We start from the raw sequence: 24,319 nt of genomic DNA, 5'->3' as shown, positions 1-24,319 counted from the left end.
ATATTAATTTCAGGTCAGGATATTTGCTCTCATTTTGTTAACTATTTGTCTTCATTCCAGAAATCAATTGTATATAACTTATTTAAGAAACAGTGTACTTCCCTTGAAGTCCATACAACCTAAATTACAAACTACATACTATATATCAAATTATCGTAATACAAGAGTTCTTGAGTTTTCATTATATTTGTTTCCAACAATATAATATTGTTACATGGAAAGATACAAATTGCTTAACAAATAATAATTATAAGGAGAATTGTGTATGCATTGATTCTAAGAATATCTACAGATAATAGTGATTTTATTTACTTCCAAACAGAGAGGGACAGGCATTTGCCTGCATGGTAGCGTTCCACTTGTACAAGGTCACCCCAGCGTTCTCGGATCAGCATTAGAGTCTGTGAATGTAAAACTTCCAACTGCAGGGATAGGCAGAAGGAATCTAAAGTGGTCTGATTAAGTAAATATTTTGAGCTTCTTAAGAGAGAATATTATCAAAGTAAAAATGCATAAATAAAATGCATTGCTACAAATTTGCTAAAAAATTCAACCTTACATTATAGCTAAAACTTGCTATCCCTTCTAAACCAGTGGTTGCCAACCGATGGGCAGCGTTGATGGTCCGTGAGAAAATTTTGGTGGTCCACAGAGAAATGTCACCCCCAGAGCACCACCCAAAGCAATTAATCCAGGCTGCGCGGGAACACAAGGCTGCACTGCCCATATGGCCCATGGGAATCCTCCCCGCCCACTCACTCCTTACCTGGCAAACTTGCCTGCTAAGTTGCTATTTTTCTTTTTTCTTTTTCCAACCATCAGCTGTTCTGCTGTGCCAGGAGATTTAGATTAGCTAGAAAGCAGGTAATTGTTGGATTTCTTACTTTCTAGCTAATCTTTAGATCTTTGGCTAGGCTTTTAAGCACAGCCAAACCTCCCTTCCTTAGGAATGAAGGTTCTGTTATTCAGTGCAGGTAGCTGATGGCAGAATCAGAGATCTCTAAGTGAATCCGTGATTCTGTGAGCAACTCAATCTGCCTGCCTGCTTTGCCTGATTTGGGGTAAAAGTTGCTCTTTTTTAATAAAAAAATTAATATTTACATACATGGTGTGTTGTGAGTTAATTTTGTGAGTTTGCTTGATAGCAAATTTTATGGGTTTGCTTGCAAGTAAATTTTATGTGACAGACCCAGATAGCCGATTGCAGAATCATAGATCTCTAATGAGCAACTCCATCTGCCTGCCTGCTTTGCCTGATTTTAGATAAAAGTTGCTCTTCTTTAATAAAAAATTCAATATTTTCATAATTTTTTATATTTACATAGAAGCCATGCCCAGCCAGTCACATGACCACCAAGCCACACCCACAAATTAGGCCACACCCACAGAACTGGTTGTTAAGAAATTTGAATTCATATTAGTGGTCCCTGGGATTTAAAATTATGAGTTTGGTGGTCCCTGAGATCCAAAAGGTTGGCAACCCCTGTTCTAAACCATTATACTATTTTTGATCAGCAGAATAGAAAGTTGTTATTAAGAAGAATGTTATAGAATATTAAAAATCTACATGGAGGAATATGCTTCATAATAACTGGTTTAAAATATTTTGAGAATCCCAAATATAACTAAAACTCTGTGAAATAAACATCCTTTTCAGATTATCTTGATTTTTGCAGGTCTTTGCCCATGTGGAAACCTCAATATTTATGGAGTCTAAACAAATGAATAACTAGAAAGAAAGTTGTACTTTCACAGAAATATATTTTCTTTTTACTGAACCATAATTCTGTGGTTTTCATGTCTTTAACTTTCATATAAAGACATTGTACATTAAAATATCTGAATTGCTCTTTTTTCATTTAATTTTACTACCTGTTCTTAACCAATACAATTTTTCACTACAAAATAATAGACAAATCCCTCCATTTTACAGATCTTGATGTAGTGGATTCAGGTGCAATTGGTAAAATCTGCCTACATATTAAGCACGTCTGGTCATTCAGTTTACACACATATAAAATTGCATTCCCATTTTATGAATGACAAAATAAAATATTTGAAATCCCTTTTGGGCTGAATGGACATTTTGTTTTAATGGACACCTTTTTTCTTTGTTTAACATTAAATTGTGTGTTTAAAGTATATTCTTCCACTAAAAATATTTCAGGATCCATATCAATTTGGAACAAGTCTCTTGAAAGGATACGTAGGCAGCTGTACATGTCCTGCAGGGGTTTCTCATCAGCAAACAGCCGGGACTGGACCAACTGATGGATGAAATTGATCTGCATACTATGAACCAAGGCACGGCCATCTATCATTAAAATAAAAAAGATAAATATTCTTAAAATATGACCTTATACTACTTAAAACGTTGGTTTAAGTCCTATATTTTATAGGAATATAAAACAATTTCATTAGTGTTTGAAAAGTGGCTACTAATACAGCACACCCTTCAAGAAAACTAAGAGTGAACTTTCAGAGACAGAAGCATTTGAGATGATTGTGGAATCATCAAATTTTATTTTTATTGAAAAATTAATGAAGGACAAATGTTCAGAAATAAGCTTTTGATCAGGAAATGTCTTCTGGCATTACCTCCAGTTTCTTTATCTTCAACCAGAATTTCCAATTTAAGAAGACGCCATGGGACATCAGGATCATCTCCCATCACAGTTAAGGTGGCCTCAAATTCACCTTCCACACGAAACTTTACACGACCATTAGCTAAAAACAAAATTCAATAAAGTAAATAACAAGATAAAAAGAAAAAAAAGATTAAAAAGTCCCAAGAACAGTTTTCTCTAAATTGAGAAAGGTTAACAGAAGAGGCTGCTAAAAAGCAAGATTGGGGAAGAGGTATAGGTGATTGCCAACATCATACTGCAGGCTGGGGACAATGTAATTCTTTCATAATGTCTAAATAGATCTTGTTTTCCTGTTGAGTTCCCGTCTTTCTTTATCTAACTTCTATCTAATTTTGTTCCCTTTTAATTTCCTTACCACTATAGATATTGCTTCCCTTTAACCCACTTCCAACTTGTTTTGAAATTAAAAGGAAAGTTAACCAAAGCAAAGGTCCTAATAATTAAGAGTGGAATAATGTTGTTCTCCAAGATTATAGTCAATACTTAAGACACATATCCACACCCACTACTTGGTCAAGTTAGACCAAGTTTGGATCCAGAAGCCTGCAGAGGCAGTAAACAGATTCTGCTAGATGAATATATTGCTACTTTTCCAAGACTACAAAGGCCATTCATCCTCAAGCATTATTTATTATATCCAATTTGTCTATTTTTTATTTTCATAAAACTCATCAGTCAGCAATCAATCAACTCAGAAAGAAACAAATTAGTCATGGTTCATTCTCCTGAACCTTCGCATTTTTCAGAGATTGTCCTGTATAGCCATAAATAAGTAACTTCAGTTCTTACCTACTGTAAGATTAGCCAGCTGTGGTGGAAGATCTGTGGTTACTAGTCGGTGCCGGAGAATCTGATTTAACTGATGCAAGGTTGTTTGTTTCTCAATTTTTGTTATTGGATCAGGAGGAATTATTTTATCCTGTTGCAGATAAGTGAATTTAAAACCATATCAATTTAACTTATTCTGCATTTCATTAGAAAACACATATGATAAAACTTCAAGGACAAACCTTGGCATTCATATTATAGGCTACTATTAGCCATGAGTTTAATTATAGGCTTAGCTAAAATATTCACAATTTCATGCAATTTTGAAATGAACAAGAGAAATTCAGTGAACTGTTATTAGACCCAGTAAATACAGAAATTAGGATATACTGAGCCTGAGAGTTTACAGAACTGTAAACCCATCTTAGTACAAAGTACATCATATCATAAAACTGAATCATTTAATTAGAAATTAACTAATCACAATCAACGTAATTAACAACTAAATAATAATAGAATGATTATTTAATAGAATACTAATATGCTCAAAGCAATAATCTTATTCAAATGCTTTCATAATTAGAAATGAAGCTACCTTAAACTATTCATCCACAATAACTAGAATATGTTGTTAAATCTAGCCTAATACAAAGTTCTGGAGAAATTTAAAAACTACTGTTTTATTTATAGGTTAAACAATTTATATGGCTGCCCAACTTATATATAGTAAGTCTGGGCAACTTACAACATTAAAATAGTTTTTAAAAATTAAAAACTTATTTTTAAGTTCGCCTAATAACAATATTAATGTTGTATTTGATAGTGGGCAATTATCATGTATTCCAGCAAGGTGTCTTAAAATCAGTGAGAAATATTTGGCCTACATTTTTCAATTAGTGTACATTCTAATAAAACTAATTCAAAAAGGCTATACCTAAAATGACACAAAGCTATGAAGAAAACTGCATTTGCAATAACATGGGAAGGGCATTTTAAATCATTTAAAACTGAAGAATAATTTACCCGTATACATGTTGGCAATCGTGGATATGACCCAGTTGTCAGCACATCGATAGCATATGGGATAGCAAAGTTTGGCAGACGGGCATGAACCAAAGCATCTCGGGCTAGTGAGGCTAACCGATCAGCTGTGTCCACAAACAGAATAGCTTGTTGATCTAAAAAGCTTGATATCATCTGTGTGTGTGTGTGTGTGTGTGTGTGTAGAGGGGAGGAGGGAGGGAGGAAGGGAGGGAGGGAGGGAGGGAGGGAGGGGGAGAGAGAGAAAGAAATATTTCTCTAATTATTTATTCTTAACTTATCTCTAAAGTTCCTATGAAACACAACTACTTATAAGTCACCTATTCCAAAAGCCAATATTTATGGTGAAATAAATATTGGAATCATTATAAGAAAATACATTACAATTAATGTTAATCTTACATATTATATAAATCATATTAAGAAAGTGCAGTAGTTGGATGCACAAGATCATGCATTTGCAAGACAATTTGGAAATTAGTTATTGAACAACAATGGAAAAAGAAGGAGAAATAACAACTTATTAAACAAATACCTGTATAGTTATCTGGCAGTATAGCTTGTCCAAGCAGTACTACTACTACTATTCATGTATGGGTTGACTTGTCTAAGAAATCAAGGAAGCAGTGGCACAGAATTGTGACAGGTGACAAGCTCACTGCTTAAACTGAGAAGTATAGAGAACTCCATACTGAGAAAACCTTGGCTTCTAGCAAAACAGTCAAACCAGGAATATATGAGTTTGCCAAAGCGTGGAAAGAAAGAAAAAGTGTGTCTAGAAAGTGGGCACTGAAGTCGAAATCAAAAACAAAAGCCTAGATAAACCAATGCTATTGTGGTATCTTTATATATAGTACGGGTAGTCCTCAACTTACAATCACAATTGAGCCCAAAATTTCTGCTGCTACGGCAGATGAAACATTTGTTAAATGAGTTTTGCCCAATTTTATGACCTTTCTTGCCACAATTGTTAAGTGAATCACTGCAGTTATGTTAGTAACTTAACGGTTGTTAAGTGAATCTGGCCTCCCCACTGACTTTGCTTTTCAGAAGGTTAAAAAATCTGATCACATGACCCTGGGACACTGCAATTGTTATATGACTCAGTTGCCAAGCATCTGAAGTTTGATCATGTGACGGTAGGGATGGTACAATGATTGTAAGTGTGAAAAAACAGTCGTAAATTACATTTTCAGTGCTACTGTAACTTTGAATGGTGACTAAATGAATTGTTATAAGTCGAGGACTACCTGTATGTATTATTTTGCAGCTTTAATTATTGCACATAGAATTCTATTACCCTAGAACTTATTTAAAGTGCAATTATAGACAAACATGTATACAGTTTAAGAATAGATACAAACTACAAGATGTGTCTGCAGAATCTGATTATCAGGATAAAACAAACATAACTAAAGTTCCTGGTCTTATGTGCTTGTTTGAAAGCCTGTGACAAACATATCCAAGAGGAAGAGTTTGCATCATAATATTACAATGCTCAGTTCCTCTGCCAACACCTATGTTATTAGTCTAAAACTAGAGGGGAAAATCCTGAGAAAAAAATCACAGAGGCATAGATCACTTGGGAACAATGAATATTTATTTTACAGTCAAAAACCAGTAACTTAAAATAATGTCTAAAACATCCAGACAATATAAGAATAATATATATAGTAGAACAAATAGTTATAAAAAAGCAATGAGAGATTAATTGCTACAAATGCTAAGGGTGATGGATAACCAATTTTGGCAACTGTTCCTTATCTGTTGGCACACTCTATGCTATACAAAATTTTGCCACCTTACAGGTAATAGTAAACACACAAGCAAGAATTCATCATTGGATGGCCTGGAAAGTTTACTAACAGGAAAAAAGAAGTTTATTGTTCAGATGACTACCAAACTCATAAAATAGCAGAACCCACTCCCATGTTTCAACCACCCCTTAAGCACAATTTTAGACACATTCTTTATATATAGGTCATCTTACTAAATCTGCCTTCTAGCAGAAATAATTGGAGGATACTAGTAAGAAATGCCTTGCAATGTTGTAAGCAATATAGTACTAGGGTGGCAACATTTGGCGAGCCACAGATTAGACTAGAAGCTGACAGGAGCCAGATTCAACTCATTCCCCATGTGAAAGCCATGCTTTTCTGTTTAAGCATTCTAATTTAGTCATAATCTACAGAAAGCAAACAGTCTGAAGCAAAACCAGAGATCTGCGATTAACCCAAATAGTCTAGTTACAGGATGAATGAAATTTATCTAAGATTGTTAGAGAAGCCAAACTTACATGGGGACCCAATTTCAGGAAGGTGTTTGATAATTCTTAAGAATCTGAAGCATTGCCCTGGGAAATTTGGATTTGACATTTCCAGAAGGTTTATTTAAATAACTGATTTTGTAACTGATTTTAAAAAATAATCAGGTCAGCCTAAGCATTTCAAGGGTTGGAAATAAGTAGGGATGTGTCAGCATTAGTAGGTAGACCAGACAGGAAACACTACCAAATGAACTAAGGTTACTTTAATAAAATCTTGCAATCCTGAAAGTATTTATCTTCTCCTTCTTTTGCAGCCCAAGAAAATTGGGAGGTTTTCTTAGTTTCTTGCTCCACCCACATTCCTGCTGTGGACTAAGTTGCCTTTTATCTGACCATTCCCTTGGCTACATCTTGTTGCCCTGTCTCCGAAGGTCAATCTCACATACAATTACAGGATATGCAACACTTGGACCTCTGAAAAAGTGTTTGGAATGACAGCATACACCTTTTAAGACCTCCTCAAACATTAGCTGAAATCCAAAACTTCTGTAGGAAATAGTATTTTCCTATCTATCTGTGACACCAGCTAAAATCTTTTTAAATAATGTTCAGAGTATTTTAGCATTTGAAATATTGGTAACCAATATACTACAACTACCTTAAGTAGAAGAATTGTAGAAAATATCTTGCTTCCATTATTTCATTGGCCATTATTCATGGACATTCAAACTTACCGCACATTTTTCAACTTTCCCAGCATTATTTGCCCATTTTACCAAGGCTAATAATCGGACAAACAGCTGCCGTGTACGACTTGCAAACTGCACTATTTCTATTTTCCTGTAAAAAAAAAGACACACAAAAAATTCACTTAGAAGCTATGTAGTTAAATTAGTTTGAAAAACAATAAAGATCAAAAAAGATCAAAATCAGTTACAACAGCTCAAGAAGAACATATTAGAAAATAACTATGACCAGATAAAATTAATGCTCATCACTGGACTGTGAATGTAGTTGGAGTAAAACACAATAAGCATTTTAAGTAAATGCATTATTGGATTAATTCAATTCAAAGACTGAATTATTAATAAACTGTCCCAAAAGATCTATTATATATAGTTAAAAAGATTTCTTTTTTATTTTATCTTCAATCTATCTCTTTATCTACAACTTTATTGTAAAGTTGGGTTTAGTAAACTGCTTTCAAAAGTAATATCAGTTTGTCATGTATTCGTAATAAATCAGACCAGAACTATTTGCCGCTAACATCAAAAAGTTAGCTGCATCATATCGTTTGTTCAAATTTTAACATAAACAATTCTCCTACATAAAAGCACAAGTATCAAGAAAATAAGCACATCAAATCCATTACCACTATTGCGTTAGCTATGCCTGTTTCTCTGAACAGTTTCTGTGTATAACTGGAATTGATGTTTCTCGTTTCTCTGAAGTAAAATCTTCAGGGCTTAAGACAAAGCTTTTTCCATAGTGACACCAAATCTCTTGAACTAGTTCCCCAAGAGAATTGCTGAACATTTCATTATTAGTACTGTAGTAGAAAACAAACATGTTTTCTTTTGCCAAGATATAAATAGTTTAAACTTTAAGCTGCATTTTTCCATTTTCTTGATAATGCTATTGTAAAGTTTAACTCCTCATCTTGATTTTAAATAGAAATAATAAATGTATACTATTTTATAATAATATTTATATTCTAAAGAATTTTTGGCATAAGTGACTAATCAATGCTCCTACAGCATTGTATACACCAAATGACATTTACTATTTAATTAAAATATGCCCCAAAGTACTAAACTGAAATGTACGGACCAACTGAATTTTCTTAACATCAAGTATTCATAGTGACATGTCATTAACAACTTTATCTTTTCAAGAAGTGCATATTAAAAAACAACATGGTAATATCTTAGAATCACAGAAACTACAGTCTACATAAACTACTTATGTGCCCTGTCACATAAAAAGGGGTATAGCAGTATACATTAAGGATTGGCTGAGACCAAAACAGATTTTTGCAGATGAAGAAGGAAGAATCTTAATAGTAGAAATAACGTCAAATTTTAAAAAATGTTGTTGATAGTAATATATGCACCAAATACAGGCCAAACAGAATTTTATTGTAAATTACATCGGAAAATAACAGAATTGGAACAGGAAAATGTATGTATAATAGGTGACTTCAATGCCGTGGTAGATACAGAAAAAGATTATACAAACAGCAAAAAAAAATAAGAGGAAGAAAACACCACCAATTACATTCCACAAAATGGTGCAAGAATTAAATTTAAAAGATATATGGAGAGAATTAAACATGCAGGAGAAACGTATACATTTTTCTCGAATCCACATAGCTCCTGGTCAAGGATTGATATGGCGTGGATGGACCCCGAAATAGGAAAAGACGTAGAGGAAATAGAAATAAAGCTGAATACTTGGGCAGACCATAACCCATTCAAACTGAAATGGAAAGGGGAAAAAAGGAAAGGGAGGTGGACTTTAAATCAGAGAATTTTGAAAGATAAAAATTATGTGCAAATGTTAGAAAAAGAACTTAAATTGTGTTTCAAAGACAACACAAACAAACAAACAATGCTACAAAACTTATGGGATACAACCAAAGCTTATATTTGAGGATTAACAATAACATACAGAGCGAGAAGGAACAAAGATAAGATGAAACAACAAATGGAATTACATCAAAAATTTTAAAATTGGAATTTAGAATGCAAAAAGACCCCCAAAATGAGGAAATCAAAGGAGAGAGGGATGTGGTCAAACATAAAATAAATTTAACTTTACAAGAAGAAATGGTGTGAAACCTTAGAATGGTGAAACAAAATTACTTTGAGCACACAAAAAACCAGGAAGATGGCTGGCGTATAAGTTAAAAAAAGAGAAAGAAAAAAAATTAATACAAAAGTTACAGGATGAGAATGGGATTCCACATCATTTGATAGAAGAAAACCATTCCCCAAATTTTTTTCACATTATATAAACAGGACGATATACCAGAAGAAAATATTAAGCAATAGTTAAATGACAGAGGTGTACGCACAATTCCAGATCTTACAAGGGAAATGCCAAATGCCAAAATTACAATGATAGAGATGAAAAAGGCAATTAAGAAACAAAAAAGCAATAAAACACCCGGACCATACTGCCTAAAATACTGTTTACTCTCCAAACAATTCCAATAAAATTAGGGATTATTTTTTTTTAACAACTAAACAAAACAATAATAAAATTTATTTGACTAAGGAAGAAAGCCCGAATAAAATTGAAACTTTTGTAAGATAGTAGAAGCAAGGGAGGGTTTGGTCTCCTGGGTTGGGAACTTTATTATCAGGCCGCAGCCGTGACTTGACTTAAGGATTGGGTAAATTTAAATAATAAAAGAGTGTTAACAATAGAGGGACACGACTTGCAGATTGGATGGCACTTGTTCATTTGGGAGGAGAAAAACAAATTGCATTCATACTTTCAGAGACACCAAGTTAGGGACACCTTGTTAGCCGTTTGGGACAAAATCAAGAGAATCATTATATGAAAATTCCAACATGGTTATCAACTATGGAGGCAATGGTATATCCTAATGTGTTAGACCTAAATAAAATAGTTAGATATAAATTATTGTTAGATGAGCAAGGAGAATTAAAATCAAACTAAGAATTGAAGGAACAAGGAATAAAGACAGATTGATGGTCATATCTACAAATCCAAACAAGGTATAAGAAAGATATAGAGCAATATGGGATATACAAAGATCAACAGGAATTAGATAAAATATTACAGGGCACAGAGGAAAAAATGATTACTAAAATGTACAACTATCTCTTAAGATTTCAAATGGAAGAAGAAACAGTAAAGGAGACCATGATAATTTGGGTGAAAAACTTTGGCTATAGCGTTGATTTGGAAGATTGGGAAAAATTATGGGAAATAAATTACAAATTAATACTATAAGCAGCCTATAAAGAGAACTTGTATAAAATGTTCTATTGCTCGCACCTACCTCCAGCAAGGCTGTTCCCTAATAGATGGGCAAATTGTTGGAAGTATGATCATGAACAGGGAACTTTTTTCCATAGGTGGTGAACTTGCCCTAAACCTAATAAATATTGGCTCGAAATTAAGAAATGGCTAGAAGAAATTGCAAAACAAAAAATTGAATTGAAACCAGAGATATTTTTATTGGGTATACTAAGAGATAAAATGGGCAAAAAATTTCAATATATCATGCTTCACATAATAACTGCGGCAAGAACTGCCTACACCCAGAATTGGAAATGTGGTAATACTCCTTCCGACACCATGATAATAAAAAATATTTTAGAATGCGCAGAGGTGGAGAGGTTATCGATGGAATTGAAAGAGAGGAAACAAAATACCATGAGATTTGGAACCTATGGTATAACTGGTTAGAAGGTAGACGTAAAGTAGACAGATGAAAGAAAGGTAGGAATTATGGTAAGATGAAATAACACTGTATAACTGTGTAAATAATTATGTAAATAAATATGTGAATATATGCCTTAAATTTAATGTAGAAATAATTGTAATAATACTTAGAAATAATCTACACATCCAGAAATATGTCAATATGAGTGAGCACCATTATGAACACGCTGTAATGAATGGAAATGTGTTTTTAATTATGAAAATATGTTCAATAAAGTTTTTTTTTAAATTAAAAACAACTTTATCTATATACTGATATGGACAACCCTAGTGCAATTTAAGCACTGTGGTAATATATTTTATTAATCATTTTCTGTAAGTCCTTTGTACAGCTATTTTGCATAGATCTAGGGATTTGCAAACGCTCCTGGTGGGGGCAGTAGTGCCTTTGCTATGGGTGTTTCATCCTGTTTGATCTGCGAGCTTAGAGGGACCAGGAATATAGGTTCATGGTACACAGCAGAGACTTTCCCATGGGACTTTCCGCAGCTGTATATTCTCACCCTGTTGAGGTAACATCCTGTTGAGGTCATTGTTTTCTGTATATGCATTCTGTTTCTCAATAAAAGCTGCTACCTGAGTTTACTCGGGGCTGGCATTTGCTCAGACGTTTCCCTGCGTCTCATTTCAAGTGCCAGACCACCACAAGCACAATATAGGTACTGTACATAGAAACTCCTGCTGCTGATGTAAAAAAGTGTCAGGATTCCGACCAGTGCTCTAACTCAATTAAGAGTCTCAAGCCATCTGGCAATAAGTGTTTTATTAGGAGCACCATATCAGCATTACCTAGGTGAAGACAACTTTGACTTCACCCCTTTCGCGCCTTGCCTCTGACCCTGTTTCCCCCCTCTAAAGTGTGTCACCCATCACATTCCCCAATGAGGTAATTTCACTGGTTGTAGAAATCCCTCCCTCCAGCCATTGCTGGTATCCATGGAGATGGCCTTGACTTGCTCAGCTAGACTGCATCTTGTTATGACCGAGAAGTAAATTCCTTGGTGCAGCTACAAGGCATGATTTCCCATCCCCCTGCCTATGGCAACTCGGAAGCAGGTCAGGGAAGCTTCATGAGTTGACAAAAAGCACATTCTAATTATACCCATAAAGGTATTAGCTAAGAACCTATACATTCAAAAAAATAAAAAATGCCACTAACATATATACATTCAAAATACATGGGCTGCTTAAACAAGGATTTCATATTAAATTATAAAAATGTATTATGGAATCAGAAATATCCAATCATGAAAAGCATAAATAAAAGAGAACTTGAAATCGTCAAAGCAGAAATATTAACTTGTCAGGAATGAGTAATGTCAAATGGATTGGAATGAGCTACAATACTTGATCACAAATGATTAAATAAAACACTGTTCAAGGCATGTTACCATTTAGGTAGGCCTTGACTTATGATCATAATGGAGCTCCAAATTTCTACTGTAAGTCATGATGGTTGTAAGATGAGGCACCTGCATGACTGAACCTGGTTTAATGACTTTTTTTGCAGCAGACATTAAGCAAACACTAGGAACATTAAGTGTTAATCAAATGACTGTCTTTCTGTGAATTTTTTTTGTTTGAAACCAGCCAAAAAGGGCAGAAACCAGCAAAAATTGTTTGTAAATTTCATCTCATTACCACAAATTGCAGCAACCAGCCATAAAGATGAATCGGTTGCCAAGTGCCTGAAATGAAGTCATGTGACTGCTACATTCTATAATGTAGATAAATAGAATTCATTGGAGAATTAAATGGAAACTGAGTATTCTCTTAAGGAAGCTAAATAGATATTGACAGCAATTAAAATGTCCACATAAGCTATATAAGCCATCCCATGTAAAAAGCTCTCTGAACCATTAATAAAGAGCAGATGTTGGGTACAGTAGCAACACTGATATGGTTGGCTTAGAAAGAACATCCAGTTGTTGATGTAGCTAAAGATCCAGCTTATTTAGTTATCATAAACTACCAACAACTATTAATAATCTGTCAGTTATGTGCAATGAAAGGGGCAAGGCCTTGCTGAGAATATTTTCCAATGGTTGAAATGTGTTTGACTATTAGTAGCTCGGGTTGTTAGTTAGGCTGTTAGTTTGAACCCTGAGCTTGGCAATTTGGTTGCAAATATTTCATAACTATTCAAGGAGACATCGTCAGTGCACTCTGAATTGTGCTCATCTGTCATAACACTGGCCTTTAAATACCTTTTTATGTGATGCAAATTAGTCTGAATGTTGTTTGTTCAGATATGAGAAAACAGAAAATGACAGGAGGAATTGTTGCTATCCTGACAAAGGGGAGGGAGGAATTAGTCAAATTTGAAATAGTTAAATGGACATCTGGAAAGGAGAAAAGATGGCTAGCAACTTTTAGATGGTGTGTGCAAGTTACGCTGCTGAAGATTAGCCTGTTGCAGGCTGAGTTTTGAAAAAACTGAAACAAGATAGATGGACCAAAAACTCTGATAAACCGAAGCTAAGAATTCCTAATATAGACAGCTTCATGGAAAATGAAAGACACCGAGGAGGAGCACATTATACTAGCTCAAGAGATTGCTGGCATCCAGTTTTGAACTTTCCCGAAGACGGACCGCTGACCGCGATTGTCCGTGGGTTTGGTCCGTCCTTCGTCAGAGAGCCCCGATCGGTTAGATTTGGGGCAGAAGCCGCCTCGTAGGAGCAGCAGAGGAAGGGGAGACCATCAGCCAGATAGACAGGAGTCACAAATCCCCTCCCTAGCTTGGCAATTGCTCCCTTCCGAAGACATCTGAAGCAGTTGGTCTAAACTGGCCACCCTGAAGAGGAAGATTAAGCTGGAATAAGATTGTGCAGGAGAGAGAAAAGAAGCGGACAGCAGGAGGAATGGGACGCTATAATTAAATGGAAAAAACTCCAGGATTAATTTTTAAGAAAGGATTTAAAGTGGTAAAGAGAAAGGAGAAAAAAAAGGTGCGAATTGCTTTTGACAGCAGTGGGGCTTTGAACCATGAAAGGTAGTAGCTGGAAGAAGAAAGCATCTAATTAATTTGGATAAGTATATTCTGATTCTATATAGGCACTAATTAAGATGAACTAGAGATTGTCAAAGGAAATTTAATACCAATTGGATTTGATTTTTTTCTTGGAAGACTATGGAATTGTGGTTTAAAAAGCTCTGAATAGTTGGGGGGAAAAGGGGGGATGAAGATCTGTTATAACACAGAGTGCCATCTAATTGTTAAATCTAACTTGTTTCTTTTCTAAAAGACTGTTTCTTAAAAATTGTAAGGAAAATTGAAACAATAAAACAAGAACTTTGAAAAACTGAAACACTGAAACAAAGAAAGAAACAGGAAGATTCTTGGACTAACTGTTGAATCTGGCATGGATCTGGTATTGGATTAGCTGAGGACTAAAACCCAAGAGGAATAAAACAAAAGCTGACTGTTGGAAAATAATCTATTTGGATTAATTTGTTAGCCAGAAAGGTGTAAAATGGCGATATCTCTTCTGGAATTAAAAACGAAACTTAGAAACATGAAAAAAACATTACAAGAGCGAGATGAATCATTGGGCTTTGTTTTAAAATTTATGGAAAACGTGATTGCAGAATATGAACAACAAAGACAAAAGACAGAAGAGGAAGTAGAGCGGACTACAGAAGAGGCCATTTTTAATTACCACAGAGAACAAAGAATTCTGGAAAGGAGGAGGAAAAGAGTGGGAAATAAGTATAGATGTAAGAAGTTAAATAAAGAGGGGAATATCCGGAAAATTTAAAAAGGTAAAAAGAATCAGCAGAAAGTTGAAGGGCGGAAGGAAGTTATAAACAGAGGGCGGGATAAAAACTGGAGAGAAAGAATAAAGGGGAAAATGGAAGGGGAAAGAAGGGATAAGAAACAGGATTTGGAAACAAAGAAATATGGAAATTGTAAAAAAATGGAAAAAACTGCTTAATTAAAAGACACAGAGTTAATGGCTGATTAATATTTAAAAAGGGGATTCTGCAAGGTGATGGGGCAGCATAAACAAATTTAAAGTTATGAAATAGGGACATATTGACTGACAAGATGGGAAATAGAACTGTTACTCTTTGATGAGAGTCCAAATGTCCAAAGGAAAAAACACGAACAGACAATATCAGAAACAAGAGTTAACTTTCCTCTGACTGAAGTCGTCGTTGGCAGCTTTCCCAGAAGCTGTCTGTAAATCTAGATAACGAGCAGCACTATAAATCAGAGCCGAACATCAAACAGAAAACTTTTTCCGAACTGCGAACGTAATTAACAAAGTTTGACCCGAACGGGGATTCCAAGATAACACGCCTCCTTATATTCCTTAAAGGGGCGTGTCAGTCTCTCTCTATTCAGTCCCTGATTTGACAGTTCCTTTCAATTTGTGCTTGACGTCTCAGCCTACGTCTAGTCCTTACATCAACCCACCATTCATCGGCTTGATCATCCCCCAAGGACTCTGGCACGTTCTGTCAATCATCTGCTGACACCTGAGGCATAATTGACGAGGAAGGTTCTGGAGAGGAAGGTGATTCCGACAGTTCCTCATCCTCCTGGCGCACGTCTGCATCTCCCATTAAAGCAGGCTCAAATCCCAATGCCAAACCCTCCTCATCACTTGAACCTATGTCTTCTGACATATCAGACTCAAAGTGCACAGCAGGCTCAAACCTCCCAGTCACAACACTTTGATAATTGGAATTTAAGCTCTTTTCTTTCATGTATAGAGATAACTGCAATAACTAATGGAATATGTTTATTAAATGTATTGAAATAATTTTAAGAAATATGTGTATTAGATACTAAAATAAATGAAATTATATAGGAGGAGAGTTGAAATGGAATTAACATTAGGGTTCAGGATCAAATGAGTAGATTAATATGTTTTCTTTTTTGAAATTGTAAACAAATCTTATGGAATTAAGATGGGGAAAACCATACAGAATCTGATTTATATGTGCTATGTAGTTTTAAGGGGATTATTAATTTTAATGTTTTAGGCAATAAAAAGTTAAACATTGAATGGGATTTAAAAGGGAAGATAATTAATGAATATGTAGTACTTAGAGGTGGCGCACTTAAATTGATAATTCAGGGGGAAACTATTTCTTAGAAGGACTGTATCTAATTAGAATTTAAGATGGAATATATAAATGTGACAGTTAAAAGTATCAAAGTATAATTATGAAATTAACATAGATGAATTAAATAAGAGGCAAACATTTGGAATAATATAATAAAATAGAAAACGTATAAAAGCATTGTTAAGATAAGAAGTTGAATACAAAAACTGAATATGTAACTATGGTCATATTTGTATGTGAAACTTGTAATCATGCTGTTCACGAAAAGATGTTTTTAAAACGTGGAAAACTGAATAAAAGTTGTTTTAAAAAAAGAGAGATTGCCAATCTGCAGAATTAACCCTGTTATTTAACTCTTAGGTACAAATGGAATTTAGAAAGCACTGCATGCACTTAGTCAACATGATAGACTGAACAAATATCTAGTACAGGTAGTTCTCTACTTACAACCATTTAGTCACTGTTCAAAGTTATAACAGCAATGAAAAAAATGACTTATGACCATTTTTCACAATTATGACTTACTGCAGCATCCACATGATCACAATCAAAATTTGGATGCTTGGCAACTAGTTCATATTTCTGATGGTTGCAGAGTCCCAGGGTCACATGATCACATTTTGTAACCTTCTAGCAACATGGAAGCCAGATTCACTTATCAACCGTGTTATTACCTTAGCAACTGCAGTGATTCACTTAACAGTAGTGACAAGAAAGGTTGTAAAATGGGGCAAAACTGCTTTGCTTAGCAAAATATTTTTTTTGATTTTGGTCTTAAGTCGAAGACTACCTATATAAAGAAATCATTAATTTTCAAATGTTTGGCTAGCCACATAAATAACTGTTTGTTGTTTTTATATTGCTTATGAGAAAAGTTGTAGAGAAGCAAAAGAGTGGGAAAAAGTCTTATTTAATGAAATGCTACTTGAACTTCCTGTAAATAAAACTAGCAACTTATGCTATCAAAAAGAAATTTTGTGCCACCCATCAGATAAATTCTTGTAAATCCACAAAGTCTTCATCAAATGTGATTCTTTTAAAATAGTAATTTATCAGTAAATTTTTACCTCGATAGCCGCAGAAACTTTTTAAACATAATAATCTTTAAATAGAGTATAAGTACAAACCAATGTTATGATCTATAGGCAATACCAAACTGTAGTTTGGATTTGCACTGTAAGCAGATTATTTCCACAGAATCAAGCTGTCATATGTGTAAAGCAGTCAAATGTATTTTGATTTTCAAACTTTGTATTAAAATATTGCTCTATAGCAACATTTCTATAGCTCAACAAAGTTCAACCATTTCTCATTGACTTGTACAACCATCATAACGATCATTACTCACCTTTCCATATCAGTTTTTCTAGGTAATCTGGTTTTAAAAAGAAAAAAAAAACAAGTACTATGTCATAAATGATTATAAGAATATTAAATTTTAGACTATGAAAAGTAGCCTCTCGGTATATTGCCTTACATTCCAGAATATATGAAAATGCCAACGTATTATGAGCCTACATTTGAAGCTTGACATTTAAATCGTTTATAAAAGAAATCTCAAGTATACAAACAATAAATACATATACAATCGGATAAGCATAATTGTTAAAGCTTCAACAATAAATGACTCATTTGCTTATGATAATCTCTATACAGACTATATAAAACTGAAAAGGGTACACTGCACATCTTTAGCTGAATACATGCAGCATCCAATCACATTAGAAAACACATTTATACATGTTTATTGAATCTAAAATGTTTATACTATGCAAAAGGACATTACCAAATTTATACAAACTTAAACTGATTAAATATAATCCCAGTATGGGAGCTGCAATTTAAATGCTTCTAATTCCTATTCCTAGTCTCCCAATAATTGCTTCACATAATATAAACTACATAATATAAACTTTTACTGTCACACTTAAATTTACATTATAGCATAATGGACTGGGTCTGTTAGGCAACTAAACTCATCAGTTTCGTTAGCAGACTCGAAAGCTTACGCATCACTAATTTCTGTTTTTTTCCCCCCAACTTTCAGTTAATATAGATCACCACCCTCCTCCAAAAATAACAAGAACTGTCTTAGCAGCAAGGATTTTCCCAAGCAAAGCCGGAGAATGATACAAGACTCACAGATCGGCCAGGACAGTGAGCTCGGCGTATGTCCGATGCAACAGAAAATCGATGAGAGTGCTGAGTCGGTATCCAGGACTAGCTGCCGCAGTCGCAGTCCCTGGGGGCGGTGGGGCCGGAGCCGAAGCGTGCCCACCGCCCACCGGGACCAGCTGATGGCTCTCCAATTGTACTGGCGCCATTGCTGCAAAACTAGAAGAAACCAACCAATTCCCCTCGCGCTGCCAGAGCCCTTTCGCACCCCAGAGATAGGCACCCGCTGGCAAAGCTTCAAGTGTAGAAAAGTGCTCACAGCGCACTCCGTGGCCCAGCCAGCGCCATAATTGGCGACAGTGACACCGCCATTTGCTAAAAGGGGCGGGGTTGAACACTGCGCCGGAAGTTATCCGGGGAAAGTGACGCACAGGCAATAATCCCGTCTGGGATTCTATTATGTATCATAGATCGTTTCTCTCTTTTTTTTCTTTTGTCTTGTTTCAACAATAATTCCAAGCTTCCGGGTTCAAAATCTTTGGTTTTGATATTCAGGGGCAAGAAGTGGGAGCAAGAACAAAAACAAATCCATTTTAAGGTAGAAAAAAAACTCGTAATGTTGTATTATCATAAGACCGTAGATGTCATAATTCAGTTTTAACTTATTGCATTATATAAGCTGTAAAGACCCCCCTCGACTCGAATTCGATTTCAGACTTCATGAAGGCATCCGTCCGTACGACTAGCAAGCAAGACTTGCAAAACTCCAAACGTTCACTAGAGGACAGCAAAGAACTAGAGTACTGTAACTCTTTGTGGTCAACTGGTGATCGTTTGGAATTTTGCAAGTGGCGTTTTTTGATGTTATAGTAAATTAAACATTACGAGGAGCAATATATTATGTCAGTATCACATTAATTTACTGTAAGAAATAGAGTGTGCTAGAGCTTACTTGTTTTAAAAATGTCTCAAGTGAAATAAAGTTAAGGTAAAATCTTTCAGAAAGTAATCTTGCCTCAGGCTGCTAAATCTAGTCTATCAATAAATAATAGCAGAGATACAGAAAATTCTAAATCTGCTTTACATATTGGTCAGTTCAGTGTCTGCTAGCCAGATGTAGCAGCCTTAAGCAAATGTAACTTCTGGAAATGTCTCTTTCGTTCCATTTACAACAAACTCAGTCTAATTAAACTTATTGGTTTTAGACTTGTTTGTCTAACTGAATTATTTGCTTGTTTAATTTACTAGTTTAATATCCCACCTTTCATCTAGAACTGAAGATGGTATTCATGAAGTTCCTATAATTATTCCCCAAAGCAATTAAACTAAGTAGTAACAACCTAAAAGTTATTGACTTAGTTTACATATCACTCTATATTATGGTTTGTAAAACAAACTATCATGGTGGCCTATGTTATACAGCATACTAAGTGAAGGAAGTAAGAAGTAGATTTACTTCCTTGGCTTGATCAGTACTGTACTGGTAGTACAGTATTGGAAGACTTGGGGCACTTCCACATTGGTAGTTTTCACTCATCTTACTTAATTTGATTGATTGATTGAAGGCTGTATGACTCCAAAAAAACTGAGGATGTAACACCTTTAAAATAATATATATTAAAAGAAAAGCATGAATGCCCACACACTTTTTGTTGTCCCCAGCCACAAAAATACGACTCAGTATAGTCTAGTTGTTCCACATAGGAATCTTAAAAACTCAAGTTTGAACCAGCAAACACTTCTCACAAATAACATGAAAAAAATGCAAAAAATAAAAGATATTACTGCCAGATAGTATCATGCTGTCTCCCTGTCTTTATCTTGTCCCTTTGATGTTTGCTGCTGAAAGAACAACCAAGCAACTGACTATTGCTTGCTAAGCCTGATGGAAGGACACCTATACTGATCATCCCAGGAGCAAAACTGCCTATTCCTGAAGCCTGCAGAAGCCATACAAAATTCATAGTAGAACTTTTGCAACTTGGGGATTTGGGTCAGATATTATTCCAGTAGTAGAATCTTAAGAATGCATGAAAGGCAATACATAATAACTGTGTGGGAAAGGACATGCCAATCACAATCTAAGTAACTAGTTAGAGCAAGACTGATTCCAGCCCCTGGCTATTTCATCAGCAGCATTAGCAGTGATGCATTATAGATCATTTATATGGCATAACCTGCTGAGGTGATATTCAGCAGATTCTGACCAGTTCTTGAGATCTGGTAGCGGAAATTTTGAGTAGTTTGGAGAACCGGCAAATACCACCTCTGACTGGAGATTTTATACTATCCTTCCCTGCCACAGCCATCAAGCAACCCCTACAGAACCAGTAGTAAAAAAAAATTTGAATCCCACCACTGATAACCTCTATAAGAATACCAAAACCTTTACTTAAAACTCAAATAGCTATCTATGATTTTGAGTTACCTCCAGCATGTTGGGGATGCATTGAAGCCAAAATCAACTTTAAATGTCCTCTAAAAATGGTTAAAGGAGCAGATTGTACCATGATCAGCAGCTGCAAGATATGCAGATAAACTCATTAAACTATCTTAAAGTCTCAAATTGATCACAGCCATAACAATGTTAGAAAGTACCACAGAACATTGTGGACATTACATTAATAGGAAGTATAAAAAGATACATGGTGGTATAACAAAGTGGGAAAGGGTGTTTGACAAGCTCCTAAAGTTGCTCACAATAAAGAAAGCTTGATGTCTCAATCAGATTTATTAAAAAGAAAATTGCAGAATCTTGAAAACTGATTATGGATATTTTAGCACCCATTTATCAAATAAACTGCAAAGGTGGAGCTCCTTTGATTCCTCTGACCTAGGTTTGTACCTGTGTCTTCACACAGAAGATTCTGCTATCCATTTATCTGATAAGGAACTTAAATGCTCTGACCCTGAAATGAAGTATTTTGTAAACTGTCATTCCCATTCCCAGGCATAGAAAAAATGCATAGCTAAGAATGATTTCTGCAAAAAATTTGGATCAGAGGAAGCTATTGTTTAATGCACGTAGAGAGAAAAATACAGTTACAAAGAATTGTAACTATATTTTAGATATTATTATGTGTAGAGATATATTGGAAGACTGGAACTCAATGCTATAAATTGTAATGCAAGAAAAATAATGAAAAAGAAGTAATATATTCTGCGAGAATGGTAAGATTGCAATTGTACATAATGTAAATGTTAAAATATGCAAGTGGCTTGCTTTGCAACTTAATGTCTATGTAAAGACGTGTGCTTCACAATTGGAAAAGCGCCATGTGAAATCATTGACACATGAATGGATTTGGTTATTAACTGATTGTTAATAATGTTGTATTGTGGTTTTTATTATTGTTTGTGTCTTTATACTACCTAGAATATTTTTGGATTGCACTGGTAAATAAAACTCATTAATAAGTTCAGTAATTGATCAATACAAAAAATAGCAATAAAAGAAACCAAGAGAGATTAATTTGATAAGTATATCTGTGAAAGTGACAGAATTCTGATTATGATGGATGTCAAGAACAAAATTTGACGTAATATAGGAAGGACAACACAACAAATTGTAACGACTTACTACATATTGACTTTGCAGCAGTTAACGTTGAAACAACACTACATAACCTAAAGCCATCCCTATCTATTGACCCTGATGGATTATGTGCCTACTTTTTGAAAAAGCTTGCCACTGCCCCAGCCAAACCTCTAAGCACAATCTATGAGGTATCTTTCGGAACCAGTATATCTAAGGTATATAAGATGCTTAAAAGTTTCACAAATGGGGGTTGGACTAGATGACCTGCGGGGTCCCTTCCTTCTTTGTTACTCTGTTATTAAATGAAATATATCTCCTTGTATATACATGCTTTGCTTTTATACTTTTGACATGCTCTATTGTTAAGCCTTTTTATATTTTTATCTTATATATAATATCTGTTTTATATTATTATTATGTTTTTTGGGGGTGTTATAATCTCTTTGGGAAAATGGTAGTATATCATGAGCTTTTAAAAATTGTATCTTCAGAAGTTAGAAAGAGGCCCTGATAAGGGGATGCTACATTTCTGAACCCTAAGGAAAGATGCCATGTGGGCAGCCAAAGTAAGAGATATGGAGGGGTATGGATGAGAACGTAATGGAAGGAGATAATTTTCCATGGAGACAACCTAGGATTAGCTGCAACACCTGAGGGAAAATCCAATGAGTTTGAAGTTGGAAGGGAATAAGCCTCAAGGAAGGAACTTGGGTGACGAGATGAAACTTTATATAAAGTATGTTTTGGAATTCAGAGGTGTGGCTTTTGATTTGAATCTGTTTTTTTTTTTTAACAGAACAGAACAGAATGAATGAATGAATTCTTTATTGGCCAAGTGTGATTAGACTAGGGGTCTTCAAACTTAACAGTTTCAAGACCTGTGGACTTCAACTCCCAGAACTCCTCCTCCAGTCATGTTAGCTCAGGAATTCTGGGAGTTGAAGTTCACACGTCCCAAACTTGCCAAGCTTGAAGACCCTTGGATCAGATACATAAGGAATGTTGTTTTGGTGCATAAGCTCTCAGTGTACATAAAAAGAAAAGATACATTCATTAAGAATCATAAGATACATCACTTAATAATAGTCATAGGATACAAATAAGCATTCAAATCATACTAGGAAACAGTCAATATAAATCATGATACAAGAAACAAAGTTACAGTCATACAGAAACAAGATCTGGAAGGGACCTTGGAGTTCTTCTGGTCCAACCCCGTGCTCAAGCAGGATACCCTATACCATTTCTTTTCTTCTTTTTTTTTAATTAAATTTTTATTGGTTTTTAAGACAAACATAGACAAACAAAACATAAAATCATCAAGCCGTCATCCATATATATACATACAGTGTGTCGGTTGGTTTACAAATTGTTTTGTGCTTCCATTTCATAGTCTTCAATTACCATTACATTGTATATATTCTCATATTTTCAATCAAATATTAAATACATTAATATCATTGTTAATAATTTGACTATACCTTTATTCAATCATGTTTTATGAAATAATCCATATTTTACTTAATTTGTTTTATGACAGTTCATATTATCATCTCAAATCTATCCTACAAACATTTTGTAGATATAATAAGAAAAAGAATACATTTTTATATATTTATTATTTTCTAAGAATCTACATATTTCATTACCATGTTTTATTGTCTCACCATTGATAGAATAGATCCCAAATTTTATAAAAAAAATTTTTTTTAATAAAGTTTTATTTGGGTTTTCACACATACAAAATACAAGTAAAACATCTTTTTTGAAAATAGCATGGTCCCGGGTTGAACTTCTTTATACAGACACAAAACTCAATTTCATGCTCCTTTTTGTGTTCTATTCCATATCTTATACTATTCTACATTTTCTATATAGTTTTTCCCCTCTTTTAATTTTCTCAATTTTATTTTGATTATCTCATTTCAATTCAAATCATATTTTTACTTTTGTCTGTTCTGTTTCAATTTCATCTTTTCTCATTAAACAAATTTTCTCCTGTAGTTACTAATTGGAGTATGACACCTTTATATCTTTTAATTACATCCATTCAACTCTTATTTAAACTTGAATATATACCTTAAGGTTATGACCTTCAATATAATACATAATACATAACTTCCAATCGAATTCTGCTTGGTACATTCTTATAATACACACTATATTCTTTAAAAAAAAAGATTATAAATATATGTAATTATAAACCCTCATTCCATTCCAATTCAGTTCTATCATTAGTAATCATTAAAATCTTAACATCTTTAACACTTTTCAGTTAAATATCATACTTCCTTAAAGACACATATAATCTCCATAATTAATTTTTCCCTTATTTCTCTTCACATATGTTTTGTAAATCATTAAATATTCATTTTGTTACATTTG

At 34.4% G+C, this 24,319-nt stretch overlaps 1 protein-coding gene across 6 annotated transcripts in view; it reads right to left on the bottom strand.

Annotated features, from left to right (window-relative positions):
* Positions 1-18,795, bottom strand: part of MED14 (mediator complex subunit 14) — a 105,721-nt gene extending 86,926 nt beyond the window's left edge. For 5 of the 6 annotated variants that reach the window (XM_087937748.1, XM_087937749.1, XM_026713683.2 and 2 more), the window contains exons 1-8: positions 18,424-18,794; positions 17,630-17,656; positions 7,458-7,563; positions 4,440-4,613; positions 3,438-3,567; positions 2,599-2,727; positions 2,207-2,314; positions 313-445 (exon numbers count right to left, since the gene is read on the bottom strand). In XM_087937748.1, coding sequence (XP_087793874.1) covers positions 313-445; positions 2,207-2,314; positions 2,599-2,727; positions 3,438-3,567; positions 4,440-4,613; positions 7,458-7,563; positions 17,630-17,656; positions 18,424-18,605 — 989 coding nt within the window. In that variant the 5' untranslated portion in view covers positions 18,606-18,794. Of the gene's footprint in view, positions 1-312; positions 446-2,206; positions 2,315-2,598; positions 2,728-3,437; positions 3,568-4,439; positions 4,614-7,457; positions 7,564-17,629; positions 17,657-18,423 lie in introns of all 6 variants that reach the window. The other variant, XM_026713682.2, reaches the window with a different exon arrangement.
* Positions 18,796-24,319: the final 5,524 nt, after the last annotated feature.

Source organism: Pseudonaja textilis, chromosome 7, assembly GCF_049901715.1.
Source record: "Pseudonaja textilis isolate UNSWEBS1 chromosome 7, rPseTex1.2, whole genome shotgun sequence".
Classification (NCBI taxonomy): domain Eukaryota; kingdom Metazoa; phylum Chordata; class Lepidosauria; order Squamata; family Elapidae; genus Pseudonaja; species Pseudonaja textilis.
The sequence above is the reverse complement of the archived record's forward strand: the minus strand, read 5'-3'. Positions and strand labels throughout refer to the sequence as shown.